The 13,721-nt window shown below is 52.1% G+C and overlaps 1 protein-coding gene across 1 annotated transcript; it reads right to left on the bottom strand.

The window, feature by feature from the left end:
* Window positions 1–7,123: 7,123 nt before the first annotated feature.
* npm2b (nucleophosmin/nucleoplasmin, 2b) lies at window positions 7,124–13,193 on the bottom strand. The gene is made up of 10 exons (XM_006625458.3): window positions 13,101–13,193; window positions 12,919–12,990; window positions 12,508–12,590; window positions 12,216–12,338; window positions 11,455–11,548; window positions 10,511–10,635; window positions 9,626–9,660; window positions 9,067–9,103; window positions 8,380–8,439; window positions 7,124–8,114 (listed from the first exon to the last, which is right to left on the bottom strand). Exons 2-9 carry the CDS (start codon window positions 12,968–12,970, stop codon window positions 8,401–8,403), a joined length of 588 nt encoding a protein of 195 aa, XP_006625521.1. The 5' UTR covers window positions 12,971–12,990; window positions 13,101–13,193; the 3' UTR covers window positions 7,124–8,114; window positions 8,380–8,400.
* Between the last annotated feature and the right edge of the window lie 528 nt (window positions 13,194–13,721).

The following is a 13,721-nucleotide window of genomic DNA, read 5'->3' as shown; positions in this document are numbered from 1 at the left end:
TAACTCTAAACCAACAGGACACCCTCCTGTGATCTGCGCCTGCTTAAATCCAGTACCCAATAGGCATTTACCTCTGAGAGGGCCACACTCATCTCGTCTTCTGACTGCAGTGCGATCTCTTCTAACGGGAACCACCACAGGTCAGTGGCCCCGCCTCTGGATCCTTAATCACCAGTGCTGATCGCTAACCAAGGCCGCCTGCTTGTTTAGGCTGTTTCTTGCGGACGGTTTAAAAAAAGTCCAGAATAAGATCACCCCTGTCTCTTCTCGATTTGGCTCCATCTGAGGTCTTACTCATAAGCTTGTTTACTTCCACTGCTGTACAACACGCTCAAGTCGGAAAGGACCAGTAGGCATGGGCACATGGGCACAGTAGGCGGTAGAAGTAGACTGGGAGAGGACTGTGCGATTCGAATGAGAGTTGCTGGTATCGGTAAATCAGAAAGGCCAGAGGGGAAAAGGACACTCGTCCTGCTCCTTGGGTTCTATTTCCCTGTAGTCTTGTAATCAATTCCAAAGGTTACCTGGATCTGCCTTTTGGAGACGAGCAAAAAGCAGCCCAGGGAGAACATGGAAATGCATCAAGGAGTAGGAAAAGAAAAAGGCACCACTTCACACTAGTAAAGACACAGTCCAGGTACTCTACACTGAGCCCAAGTCTCCTTCGGTCAGAGCGGAGCCAGTCCATCCCGCAGAGTAAAGGGCTCTGGAAAGGTCCGCTGGCTTTGTTTTGCACAGTCGTGAATCTGCTCCATCCTTGCAGACTCCACACCAGGAACAGGAGCAGTATGGACAGCTCCAGTCACACAGGCAGACACCAAAAGCTTGGTACTTTATTTCCTTTATTTTTCTGCACAGAAAGAAAAGGTTGATCACGCTTATTACAGAACCGCGTTGGAACTACACTTTCAAGGCAATTCACGAATGACAAAAAGAAATATCCAGACCAGCATGCAGCTCTGTGTCTGGAGGCTGGCAGCAAAGGGAGGAAGCAGGAGAACAGTGCAGAGGCAGCCGGCAGGAATGTGCTTTAGTGAAAATGTTTTCCACAGCTCTCCGTGGTGAAGCACGAACTCAACCAGTTGTGTTGGGCATCTTGGGAGAAAGGGGAGGAGATCTGTGGTTGGTGTGACCCCCACCTGAACAAGGGCTTCTACCGTCTACATATTAGGGAACTTGTTAGAGCTTACTCCAGGTTAAAAGCAAGGCCTGGGTCCGACTTCCTGGTCTGCACCCCTGTGAACGAAGCCTTCCTGAGTTTTTCTTCTTTAACTTGACAGCATCTCCTTTGGAATTCGGTTTCAGGGGGGAGGTACCACTTGGCAATAATCAAGTCTATTTGCACGGCCATCTTCGCCTGTCCGCGTAGTGTCTGTTCGCAACTTGCTCCTGGCACGGAAACCGGCAGCGATGCACATTGGCGCTACTGGAATAAAAAGGGGGAAACGGCCGGCGCTGGCCGGCTAGCTGTCCAGAACACCCGCCGTGGTGGGGGCGGGAGACGGGGGGCTGGAAGGGAGCCGCTCCAGCCCCTGCTGTTCACTCCCCCCCCTCCCATCAGCTGGGGGGGCAGGCGAGAAGCAGGCTGAGGGACCCCCACGGGAGTGGAGCCTAACTGCCCACAACAAGCCCCCCCCTCTCCCAGGGCCTGTGGCCTGCCCTGTCACTCCAATTAAAACACAAGCCGCCAGGGGAAGGGACGAGACAGGAGAGGGGGGGCGGAACTCCCTTCCCCGCCACAGAGAATGGTGCACAGGCAGCTCAGGGCTCCAGCGTCCTTCCCCTCCCCTCTCACAGGCCTGGTTGCGAAGAGGGGCTCGCTTCACCTGGTGCACTGCCTGTTCGACTACTGGCCACGAAGACTGGCTCTGAAACGCACCTCCCAGAGATATTCCAGCCTCAGTGCTTCTAGAGCAGGTAGCTTTTCCAACCAGCCCTCTCCCCTTTGGCCTGGAATACGCAGCACTGATCTGACAGAGAAGGAGGAATCGCTGGATTGGGGAGTCAAGACTCGTGTTTTTCCCAGGAGAACAGCAGCAGGCATGAACAGACGGGTGATAGGACAGGCGTACGCTTCTCAAGGGAGAATATCTGTACAACACCTTACCTACCGCAGTGGTTCCCAGTCCTGGTCCTGGTTACCCACCCACCTGCTGGTTTTCATTCATTAGATCATCGAAGCCTTAACTCATCTAAGAAAGATGCTTCTGTAACTGTATGAGTTCGTGTGATGGTGGTCAACACTCTGCCAGTACAGGATGGAGACAGATATTCTTTTTCTTGGCCTTTTATTAGGGGAACAGCTGCACTTACAACTCCATGTCCTCTCAAGCTTACTTCCTGATCTCCCCCTTTCCTCATCTCTGTCGCCCCATACCCCATCAGAAAGCAGAGAGGTGGAGTACTGTAAACCTAGCCACCACCTGAAGCCAAGAACCCTTCAAACTGCTCAACTGAACAAAACGCCAACAGGACCTAAGCTTACACTTCATATATTTGCATATTACTTTTAGGCACAAGTTTGGGATATTATTTCACTTACACAAAAAAAATGATTAAAGCTCCAACACGTTTAAGAGCTGGGAACAAAGTTCTAATTCATCTTATATGACGTAAGTGCAGGGTTTGATTGTAACCGAGAGCTTGGCTGGAACAAAAACCAACAGGTGTGTGGGTCACCAGGGGCAGGATTGGAAAATCGCCGTTGCTCCCACCCACCCAGCACCAGAAAGCCACCCCCTCCCAGAGGACAGGATACCAGTCTGGTTTCCCTAGCCAGCACATCGGCAAGCGAGAGGAAAGCAGAGGACCTAGAACGAGCCACAGGGAGAACATGCAAACCCCACAGAGACAGTCACAGTATGGCTTCACACACTGTCTGAGGGTTCTGCACAAAAAAACCCAGGATGGGCTCTTTTCACAACAGTGGACCAGGAACACGCCACTAAAGCCACTGCAAACGCAATGCAATGACATGCCAGAGAGACACCTCACTGGTCACCCCGGCACAGAGGACACTGGTTAACCCACAGCCCACCTGAACCATGCAAGATGAGCTGAAGGTCAACACCGGCTGGAGCAATAAAAAAATATATATATATCCACCCCTCCATTATCCCACCCTCATGGCCATCTCCCTCTAGCTTATTTGTTCATGTGGAGCAAAAATGACAGGCTGAACAGGTCCGAGTGTGACCTCCGCTCTGGTGAAGGGCCACTGGGGCTGTCACGGCCTCACAAGGGGCAGCTGGTGGAACAGGGAGGGAGGAGGGAGGCCATGAGTGTCAGACACCCCCAGGGGGACAGAAACAGACAAAGGCCTCTCTGTGGCGCTCAGGTGAGATACTGGAGGTGTTCTCCAAGGGGCCTGGCCTCCCAGCAAGCCCTTTCAGCCCAAACAAGAAGGGGCTTTCAGCCTCGGAGGAGGCAGAGCACAGGCGCAGGTGATCTGCACAGGAGATCAAACTTCACAGGAGCGGAGAAGCCATTTCCCAAATTAGTTTTCCGCTCAACAATCCCGGTTTTGTGTTTTCTTCCGGTAGGGCGACAGCCCGATGAAACACGATCCGTCTGAACTGCGACTCCTGCGACTGAAAGAGCCGGGCGAAGGAGACGCTGCCTCCCCCTCGGAAAACCAGGATCGGCAGCACGGACGCGTCCCACTTCCATACATGAGCCGTCCGCTACGGAAGTGCGTTTTGAGGGAATGCACCTGACTCACTGCAGGAATTGCACTCCCCCACACAGCCTTGGCGCACAGCTGTGGCTGCTGAACTGGGCTGGCGTTCAGAGAGGGTACAGGGCCATCAGCTCCCAGCTGCCCACCCACTGAGCCAATCCACATCCGCCAGGCTGCGAGCTCCACAGCGCCGCCCTGTGGAGGAGAGCTGCAGTCCTCACCGGAAGCCCACGGGCGTCCGGTCGCGACGACGCTGATTAACTAGTGCCCACCTGACCCCGGGACTCCTGACCCCTCCAGGCCACAGAGCTCAACCTGCACGCCCCACAGGGACACTTACAGGGTCCTGCCCCTAGGGGGCAGCCACCACCCATCATCACCCTCGGGATAAAGCCCCGAACTTCCCCTCCGCCTCCTGCAGAGATTCATACTACAGCCTTCGGCGATCCCAGTCTCACAGGCAAACGCAGTTTCGCAGTGCAAAACCTCAAGCAGGGATTAAGTAAGACAAAGAGGCACTGGTGATATTTCAATTCGATTGAGGAACCTGACAGAAGAAAGTCACCAGCATCCAACAACGTCACTCTCGAGCTGGGATCTGAAGGGGTCCGGGCCGGGGGGGGGGCCTGGCGACACCCTCCCCACAATCCATCAGAAGAAAGGACGGCTCCTCTGAGCTCACATCAAAAGGGGGCAATAAGCAGCACAGGGGCTGACAAATGCAGGCGTTGTAAAACTTCACGAGGTGCGAACGCCCTCCCCGCGCCCTGGCCCTGGGCCTGCTCCAGCGGGGACGGGGGGCCGAGCCCGCAGGGGCATCCCGGGACTGCTCCCGCTTTGAAAGGAAACGTCAGGTGGCCCAGGCCAGCCTGGCGCCGGACACTCCTGATTTATCTGTCCGTTTCATCACGGCGCCGCTAACCTCTTCACCTTCGGCCATTTGTGCAGCAGAGACAGCGCTTTCAACACCAGTACATCTGCCACCCGCCGCCCCCCCCAGAGCACGCGCCGCGCGGGAACATGCTGGCAGGGCAGCGCCGCGAGGCTCTAGTCCCAGCAGTTCCAGTAGGAGCCGCATCGGCACGCGGAGGCTGCAAAGGATCAAGTTAAGGTTTAAGACTATTACTTGTTCCCAAGTAAAGGTTTATTCCATGCTGTAAAGAGAAGAAAAACCACAACGTTTCAGCTGCAGAGCCTTCGTGGGTTAAAGTACTAGCCCTCAAGTCCTCCCTGTCATTGCTCACGGGACTGGGGGTCAAGCACAGGGCCAGCCAATGAGGCTGATCAGGAGGCTCTGTCCCCTCGTGGCTCTCCCTGCTCTCAGGCCCCGTCTCTACTGTAATGGACGCCGCTGAGCGGGGAAGAAAGTGTGTGGCGAAGGCAAGCGATTGTGTTCCTCCACTGCGCATCAAGACCTTCTTCAGGTCTCTCCAGGAAATTAAAATCCAGCCCCAACGCGCCCCAGAGTTACTCACACGGCACGTCAGAGCAACAGCAGAACTGGCACGAGGGGCATTTAAAACTCAAGAGGTAAAATCGCATTTCCCGCCTGAACGACCAGATCGCAACACCTGGGGAGGTACTCTCTCCTGAGGCCCAACAACAGCAGGAGCTGAAAAACGACACCTTCCCCCTATTCCAACCGGGAAGGGGAAAAAAAAATCTTTTCTAATTCCACACCGAGACGTGGACAAGAAAGACGCAAGGTTACAGCTGCCGAGACTGTTCCAGGTGCGAGGACCAACACCGCACAGCTGAGGGACGCTCTGATGTAAAACATGATGCCTTGTTTTCTACACTCCCGTGTGGAATTAACCTCTCAGTTTCTTCACAGCCAGTACAGCTTCTCACTCCAACCTGCGGGGGGAAAAAAAAAATTCAACACCAGCTGGTGGCAAAGCGATACTTCCCAGCCACGCTAAACGAACACCCCCGCGCGAACAGTACACACGCCATCCCGAGCTGCAGCTTGAGCCGAGGGAGAGAGGGAGCTCACGCAGGCCCCCGGCATCTGTAGGAAACAAGCTGAAGAGTCTACCGATGCCAGATTTAAGAAAAAAAGTTTGCTTTTTTTGCTGCAGCAAAACGGGATGTTTGCCTCAGTGAAACACACGGCCTGTCAGCCACTCGAGTCCAGCAGGGCCCTGCAAACACTGGCTTGCTGGCCTTTCTATTTTCTTAACCTCGACACGTGTTAACAGGAGTGGCAGCGGCCCATCTCACGGCCTCCGCCAGGCTCCAGGGGCGCCTGTCGCCGTCCCACTGTGCACTGTCATCAGCCTCCCCCCCCCACCTTCAAACACAGCTCCTCAAAAGGCCCCAGCAGGCGCAACCCTGACCCCACCCACCCCCCTGCCTTAAACCTGACAGGGGCTCAACTCAAAGACACCCGCCCCCTCCACGCTGATGCCCCTCTCCCAGCATTCCTCTGGCCTGTCTAAGGACACGACGCCACGACAAGACCCAGGGGATATGGGAGAGACGCAGCTGTGTGCGGGACTCGTGCTCATTTCAAGTCGGACCTCAGAGTGTGCTGTATGCCCAGCCCCTGCAATACTGCGCACCTTCACCACTTCAGCAGTGTGGGCTTCAGGTCTGTGATATTTTAATCACGCAAAAGTTTTATTTTGCAATTACGGGCATTTCCAATCTGTTCCACGCCTTCTGGTATGTATCCCACTTTACATCCTATAGGGCACGGTACCAGATCTATGAAAGTCTTGTCACGGTACCCACGCTCAAGAGTCAATTCCAGATGTTGACCAACAGCTGTCTGGCAATGCGGGTTCTTACTGGACAAAGTCATCCAACAGGGGGTTTAGACACCGAGTATGAAGTCAAAGATCAGATGTAGTCCAACTCCGTGGTGGGGGGGTCGAATAAAACCGGAGACGTTTACTTTCACAGAAGTAGCATCTTACCTTGCCCATCCCACAATTCCCCTCTTCCTTTCACAAAAAAAACAGGAGAACCATCAGACATTTCAGAAGAAAGTTGCTCCATTTTCTCTCCCCCCCAGTGGAATTTGCAGTTATTGCCCTCGTTGTCCTCCTCAAAGGGAGATTTCCACTGGTGCACTTAACCCCTTTCATAGAAAGCTAACTTTTAAAGAAATATGGTTTGAAAAAAAACTGTAAATCTTTTCATTAGAAAGCATGTCAGTGGCAGTCATGTGCCCAGCTCTGTGCTTCAGCCACCTGAATTGTTACACCAATCCTGAGCTATGAAGTGACCAAGGAGGCAGACTGGGCAGCTGTTCCACGCACATCTACAGATCCCTTTCACCAGCTCGGAGGAGCTCGCTTCAGCCCTGCTTCATCACAGATCAAGCGCTTGAAAGCATATGAAGCATTTCATTGCACGCCATTGTTGATAATGTGCCATGCTCAAGTACAAACAAGTACAAAGCAAAAGGGGGGGAAAAAAAGCACAGAAGTCTTTACATGCATGCGTGGAGATATTGCTTTATAATCAGGTGGACACAATCTTTTACAGCAACACTGATGCTTTACAGCACAGTGTAAACTGTGAATGTACAGCACAGAATGTAAGGCAGTTCTACAAAGCATTGCTTTGGCACATGACGTTAGATCGTGAGTTTTAAAGCACAGTACTGCCCTCCATAGGCGAGAGGCAAAAGCTCATCCAATGTGAGCATAAGGGCTTTCTTTTCATCCCCAGTAAAGAGCTGCCCCCACCTGGGCGACAGCACCATTCTGCTCCAGCAGCTCTGTTTCACCAGATCAGGCCAAGCAGCAGGACGTTGCTATCGCCCACAGCACAGTTTAGACGAGACCCCAGGGTTAACACCTCATCCACATGATCTTTTAGCATGTTTTCAAAGAAAAGCAGAGAACTCATGCATGTACATTGTACTCAATGTTTAGAGGAGCTAGTCGAAAATACAGGAATTACTTCCACAAGACCCCAGACCCTTAGGAACCGAGTGTCCTTTAAACCTTCTACCAACAAATATTTATCCCTGTACCCTGATCCACAGCTTGACTGAACAATACCTGGGTACTTCCCCCTGTAGAGCCTTTTCAACAGCGATTTGAAGAAGCGTTGCAGGCAAACGGTACAACAGAAAACAGTAACATTCAAGAAGCAAACAGGAGCCCCTGAGCCGCTGCTCCAGGCTGCTGGAGGCTTTGGAAAGGAAGAAGGTGGGCGACACGCATCCCAAGAAGATCGCTTTATTAGCCCCTGAGCAATCCTGCTCAGACGGCCCACTGTGCCCTCCGCTAAACAGACTAACTGCAGGCTCCCATCGCCCCCGCCCCCAGTGCTCTGCGGTCCACTCTGATAAAACAAAATCAAATATCCCATCAGGAGAAATGGCAAAAACAGCCGAGGCTCCGCTATGACCTCATATCAAAAACCTATTTACAACATGCGTGGTGTTCCCCAAGGGCTCTCCCTCCGTGAACTGCACCTAGAAGAAAGAGAAATGGCCGTCTGAGCGCGTGGAACAGGTTCTGTGAAGCCACATTCATCAGGCGAACTACTGGTCTGTTTGGTATGAAAGGGACATCTAGCGTGTGCTTTGTGCTGGGAATCTGGGTTAACTGTCGGCACCAAAACTTTACCATGAAAGATGCTGGGGTCCCACTGCACCACGGAGAAAGAGAACAGACAAGAACCCGATTTGTTTTTAAAATGCCTCCCAGCCCCCCTTCCAAGACAAAAGCGCCCCTTACCTCCAGGAGCTGGCTGGTGATCTACTTCTTGGCAGCTGGCTTTCTTCCTCTCCCCCTTCCCTGAAGAGGAGTAAGGAAGACAAAAAAAATTGGACTTCAAACCTCCTCCGAAGATCCACCAGCATGTGCTGAGCTGCAAGACTGTGGGAGCGAATGCCCCCCCCAACCCCAGGTCCACAGGAGCTTCACCCACTAGAGACCCGCACCCTCCACGAACAGTGGGCAGACGGTGGTTCAATATTGCATACGCTTCTCAGGCTAAACTAATCCGACTATCAAGGCTTCTTAAAAGGGGACATTCAGATCCACACTTTGAACCAATTGTTCAAAAACCTCAAGAGTGCAAATGAGGACAGCTCAGGACATCTTCAGGATCAACAGGGAAACAATCTTGGGGTCATTAGTGGGAACCGCATAGAAGCGCGTTAAGACCGCCGCAGGGCTGGTGGGAGTGTGGAACAAGCTGCCCAGCCACGTCCCTGAGGCCAAAACCCAGGTTTCTTTCTGGAAGTGTCGGGATGAGAACCGGGGATCAATTATCTACCACACCAGCTAGAAGGGCCACATGACTTCCTCTCTCTCATGTTCTTTCATTCTAAATCCACCAATGACTCACTAAAGCAGGGCTGTGGTGACCGAATCAAAATGCTGTTTTTTTTTATAGAAATTACATGAAGCGGACTGTACCTTTTTAGGTGGACTGTTCTCCTCTTCCGAAACAATTCTTCAACAAGAAAAGAAGAGATCACTGAGCAAGCGTTGTCATATTCCATGCAATCGGATATAGCTCATAACTCAAAATCCAACCAAAACAGTCTGGATTTGTTTAATTCATAGATTTTTTTTATCATGTTAATGCTGAAGATTTCATATGTATACTGATGCGCAGAACCCCCACTCGGGGTCTAATACAGATCAAACAATTGCTTTCTGGATGAAACACGATGTGCCTTAAAATGAGAACAGTGCAACCTTTAGTACGTACTGTAGGTACAGCCTGCCTGGGCTCAAACTCAGACATCAACACAAGGCCGATCCATTGCATATTCCTTACAGATACCTTAAGAGCTGAAAGCCAATTTAACAATATGTCTCAAATTAAAATCCTTTTTTCCTGCAATTAACTCGGCTCAAACAGGAGACAAAGATGACTGAGGGGTACCCTCTGGACCAGTGCTGGGAACCACTGGCAGAGAGGGCAGGGTTACAACACAAGCGGGAGGCAGACACCAGCTGGCACACTCACTCTTCCTCCTCCTCGCCTTTCTCTGGCTTCTTCCTCTGCAAGACAGAAGCCCCCAGAATCAGCCCCGAGCACGAATGGTCCCTCACCGCACCCTGCCTCTTCAAAGATGCTTATCTAGTAAGCGGAACATTTTGATCAAACTAAAGTATTAGATGCTTATGAGAGTATTAGAGGTTTAAGGGCAGCAATGGAACATTTGATAGCCCACTACTCTTAAGTGAACGCGCTAGGTAACATTAGCCAATGACCTGATGAACTGCTTTCCAAGGTTTAAAAAACAAAAGGAGTTCTGAATTACAGAAACTAAGACTGACCCATTTTAGATCGCAACGCCACAAGATGGACCCTCATTTCCGCACAGTCCTTCACAGGCCAGCTGTGCCAGCGGCGCCCTCTGCAAGCAGGGTGTTCAAGAGGAGCCCGGGTGCCGCGCAGGGCAGCAGGCTTGGCATCCTGCACACGCTCCTGGTTTCACAGTCTCCTTCACCCACTGGCGAACACTTCGCCTTCCACTGGAGCAGTCGGGTCAGCGGCAGTCGAACAGGAGGGAGAACCCGTCTCTGCCAAGACCCGACAGGGAGGTTTGGCGCCTGTCCACCAACTCCCAACTCTTCACGTGCGAGAAGAGGGTAATGAATCGTCTCTTTTTGTGACCGTTGCGGTTCCGCGCGGGCTCGTGCCCTCCGCCGCTCCACCCCGCCACACCTGGGGCGCGAGCCCGGGACCCCCGCGTAACGCACCGGGGAGCCGGCCGAGCGAGCTAAAGGAGACCCCCCCCAGCCCAGGCGGCTGAGGGCCCTGCTGCGCGCAGGGAGGGCGATGACGTCACCGCGCGCGAACGAGCTCCGCTACGCCTCCACTTGTGAGGAATATAAGAATACCCACCTTGCCCGCCCCTGTATTCTTACGGGCAGGCTTCACAGGCTTGGGGGGCGATTCTTCAATCACCTCTTCCTCCTCCTCCTCTTCCTCCTCTTCCATGTCCTCATCGAATGAGTAATCATCTTCCACTGAAGAAGCATTAGAAAAGGGAAAATCGGTAAAAACCCACAAAGAAGGGACCACAACACCTTACCGAAGACACCTCTTCAGGCCAGGGCAACAGTGGCTGGTTGTCTGCTGCCTCACAGAGCTGTGGCCCCAGGTTCAAGTCCCAGCCTGGGATACTATGTGGGGAGTTTGCATGTTCTCCTGCTCACACGGATTTCCTCCAGGTGCTCCGGTTTCCTCCCACAGACCAAAAACTTACTGTTGAGCTTGTTGGCTTCTGTGAGAACTGGTCTGGAGCCGAGTGTGTGTTTGTGTCTGAGTCCATGTGCCCCGAGAGTCAAAATATGCTGTATAGCCACCAAGAACAGGGGCCCTCATTTTGGTAGGACTGCTCCCCCTTTCTGGACTGTGGAACATGGTCGAAACTCAAAAGGCAACTATATAAATTTCCCCAATCTGCTTTACACAAAGGATTGGAGGAGGCTGGAACAAGTCAGCCAAGCATCTCGCCTTTTAAACAGGTCACAGTACACTTTCGTCGCTACAGATATATTTGGGCAAATTAAGTGTTGCACCTCCAGCATTGCTAACAGTACCAAACGTGTTACGTGTGCTTTAGAAGGTTTACAAAACGCCGGGACGCACTCAAGCCCAGCGAGCACCCCATGCAGATATAGGAATCTTCTCTTGTGCACTCGCACAGACGTCTGAAGCGCCGCTACACAGCGATGTGCTCTGCGTCCTCACAGTCTCACCTGCGAAACGACCCCCCCCAACACCACGGCCAGCTCTGTGTGTTTTAAACCTGTCACGGCTGCGTGCGCACGGCGGCGACTTACACGCAACGTGCTCTCCGCTCACATACACCGGCCCCGAGCCGGTCTTCAGCCTGAAGGTCACGGGCGGGATGAGGTCGATGCCAGACAGGTTGACCTGAAAGACAAGGGACATCGTACACAACCTCTCGGAAGGGCTGGAGGAGCTTCCCAGCCTTGACACCCACACGCAACACGGGCACCGTGTAACCGGACCGATTCACGGTCGGGAAGGTCCGGGAGTCCCCCAGAAATCGGCGTCTCCTCCCTGACCCCGCAAGTGATCCATAATCTCCCGGAAATCGCCCCCAGCTCCCAAATATTTCTCAAAATCTGCTAAACAAAGCCGCATCTCTGTATAACGCAAGTTTGCAAAGGTGATATTTTTAAACAGGACTGGTGAGTTACATTATTTAAAGTGTATTGCATTTATATATTATAGTATTTATCAGCGAATGATTTAATTATATAGCTGTGATTTATTTCAAGAGGGAGCCCCGGTCTGCACGTTTTCAAGAGAGAGACGACCCCTCCCCTCCCTCCCCTCCCTCCCTGAAATCAATTTTTCCCCAAAGTTGGGCTGTCTGGGTCAACAGGCTTCTGTAATTTCTCCTCTGCAGAGTAAGCCTTTCATGTGCACCCCCTGGCAAACATTAGTACACTGGCACACGGGCTATGACGAGCGATGCATCACGGAACGAGCAACCGCGAACTAACGGTGAACTTGAATTGCCAAATCGCTCCTAAGTTCAAACAAACAGTGCGGTCGCCACACACACGCTCACCGTGGGCATCGCGGAGGCCTTCAGCGTCGCCAGCGGCACCGCTCGGATCTCGGCGCCGTCCTCGGATTTGGAAACCAGCTCCACGATGTTGAACTCGTCCTTGGCGTCGGCTCCCAAGCACATCTGCGGGCGGGACAGCGGCAGTGGCCAGGGTCGGTGAACATCCCCAGCGAACCGGGCTCCACAACTCAATTACAGCACCCTTTCTCTCCTTGCATTATGTAAAATAAAACGGGCGACACACACACACACACACTCCCCTGTTGCCGCCAGCTTTGGACGACAAACTTACCGTTCTGAGAGCCAACTGGTGTTGGTGCTTCGAGTCGTCAGTTGCAAACGTGCTCGTCCTGTCTTTTTCGTTCAATTCGCAACCTGTATGGGGAAGGAAGGCAAACGACATTTTAAAATGTTACTCTGGCGCGGTCGGATAGTTTGTGTTCCGTAAAACAAGGACCTCTCAGTTTTTTCCCCCTCTCTCCTCACGGACTAGAGTAGCATATCTCGACTTCGATACGTTACAAAATAAATGATGAGCTTTGCATTTTTTTTATATATATATATAGTTAAAAAAAGGTTAAACCTAGAAAGAAAGAACTGCTCATACGCTTGAACCCCGAGGACAAGAAAGCTTCTTAGGCCGCTAATTTCTTGAGACACAAACGTAACTTCGTTATAATCGAATTAAAAAACGGTGAAATACCCCATAAAGTCGAAAGAGGCTTCTCCGGTTTGTTAGTAGTGCTATGAGCCATTGATAGTCTCCTCAAGCGATCTGTAAGCACGTGTACAAACAGAACAGCAAGTATGAATATTCTTTAAACGGTGGTGATGAAAGTGTCGCAAAAATAGAACTAAATTGGTAGGTCGCAGCAAATAGATCACCTTTTTTTAATATTATTAACCAAACGGAGAGCCGTCCTCCCGGTTATCACAGAGCATAGCAATAAAGCGATTTTGTTCCCCAATTCCCGGATTAAAAAGACGGCCGCAACACGGGCAGGTGGCTGTAATGAGACTCCGGCCCTATCAGAGCTGCCGCTCGTCAATTGGTACCAGTGGACAGGGGCAGGTCATCAGTGTTGCCCTCTCAAGACATTGTCGCTCACCTCGGGATACTTCAAATGTCACAACACGCAAAGCCGTCGTTGCGTGTGATTATAAATGGAAATGCAAGGTGTTCTGATTCAGCGCTCATGTCCACCGACAAATTCCTCTGACGGAGCTTTCGAGTCGGCAGCTTTTCGGTTCACGTATGTCATTTTGTTTCGGGGGGTATGGCCCGGATACAGGTGACGAACATGCCCGGGGGGGTCCTGATGGTTGGGCTGCAGAGTGAACCGCAAAAAAAAACAAAAAGCGACCGAGCGCCGACAGGCTGAGGAGGAGGAGAGGACGTGTGTTGCGTGTGTTCGCCTCTGAAACAAAAAGACTGGAATCAGGGCAGCGGCGCAGTCAACAAATTAACAAAAGGAAAAATAGAAAATGTAAAGCTTTTCAAGACTT

This window comes from Lepisosteus oculatus, chromosome 2, assembly GCF_040954835.1.
Source record: "Lepisosteus oculatus isolate fLepOcu1 chromosome 2, fLepOcu1.hap2, whole genome shotgun sequence".
Taxonomy (NCBI): domain Eukaryota; kingdom Metazoa; phylum Chordata; class Actinopteri; order Semionotiformes; family Lepisosteidae; genus Lepisosteus; species Lepisosteus oculatus.
Note: the sequence above shows the minus strand (reverse complement) of the source record. Positions and strands in the feature narration are given on the sequence as shown.

What these genes read in the sequence shown, in the direction of transcription:
- npm2b (XM_006625458.3), bottom strand. Translation starts at nt 12,970, where the DNA reads ATGGCTCATAGCACTACTAACAAACCGGAGAAGCCTCTTTCGACTTTA. An exon ending in AGGCCTCCGCGATGCCCACG is followed by an intron (nt 11,549 to 12,215) that starts GTGAGCGTGTGT and finishes CTTGTCTTTCAG; the next exon opens with GTCAACCTGTCTGGCATCGA. An exon ending in AAAGGCGAGGAGGAGGAAGA is followed by an intron (nt 9,104 to 9,625) that starts GTGAGTGTGCCA and finishes TTCTTGTTGAAG; the next exon opens with AATTGTTTCGGAAGAGGAGA.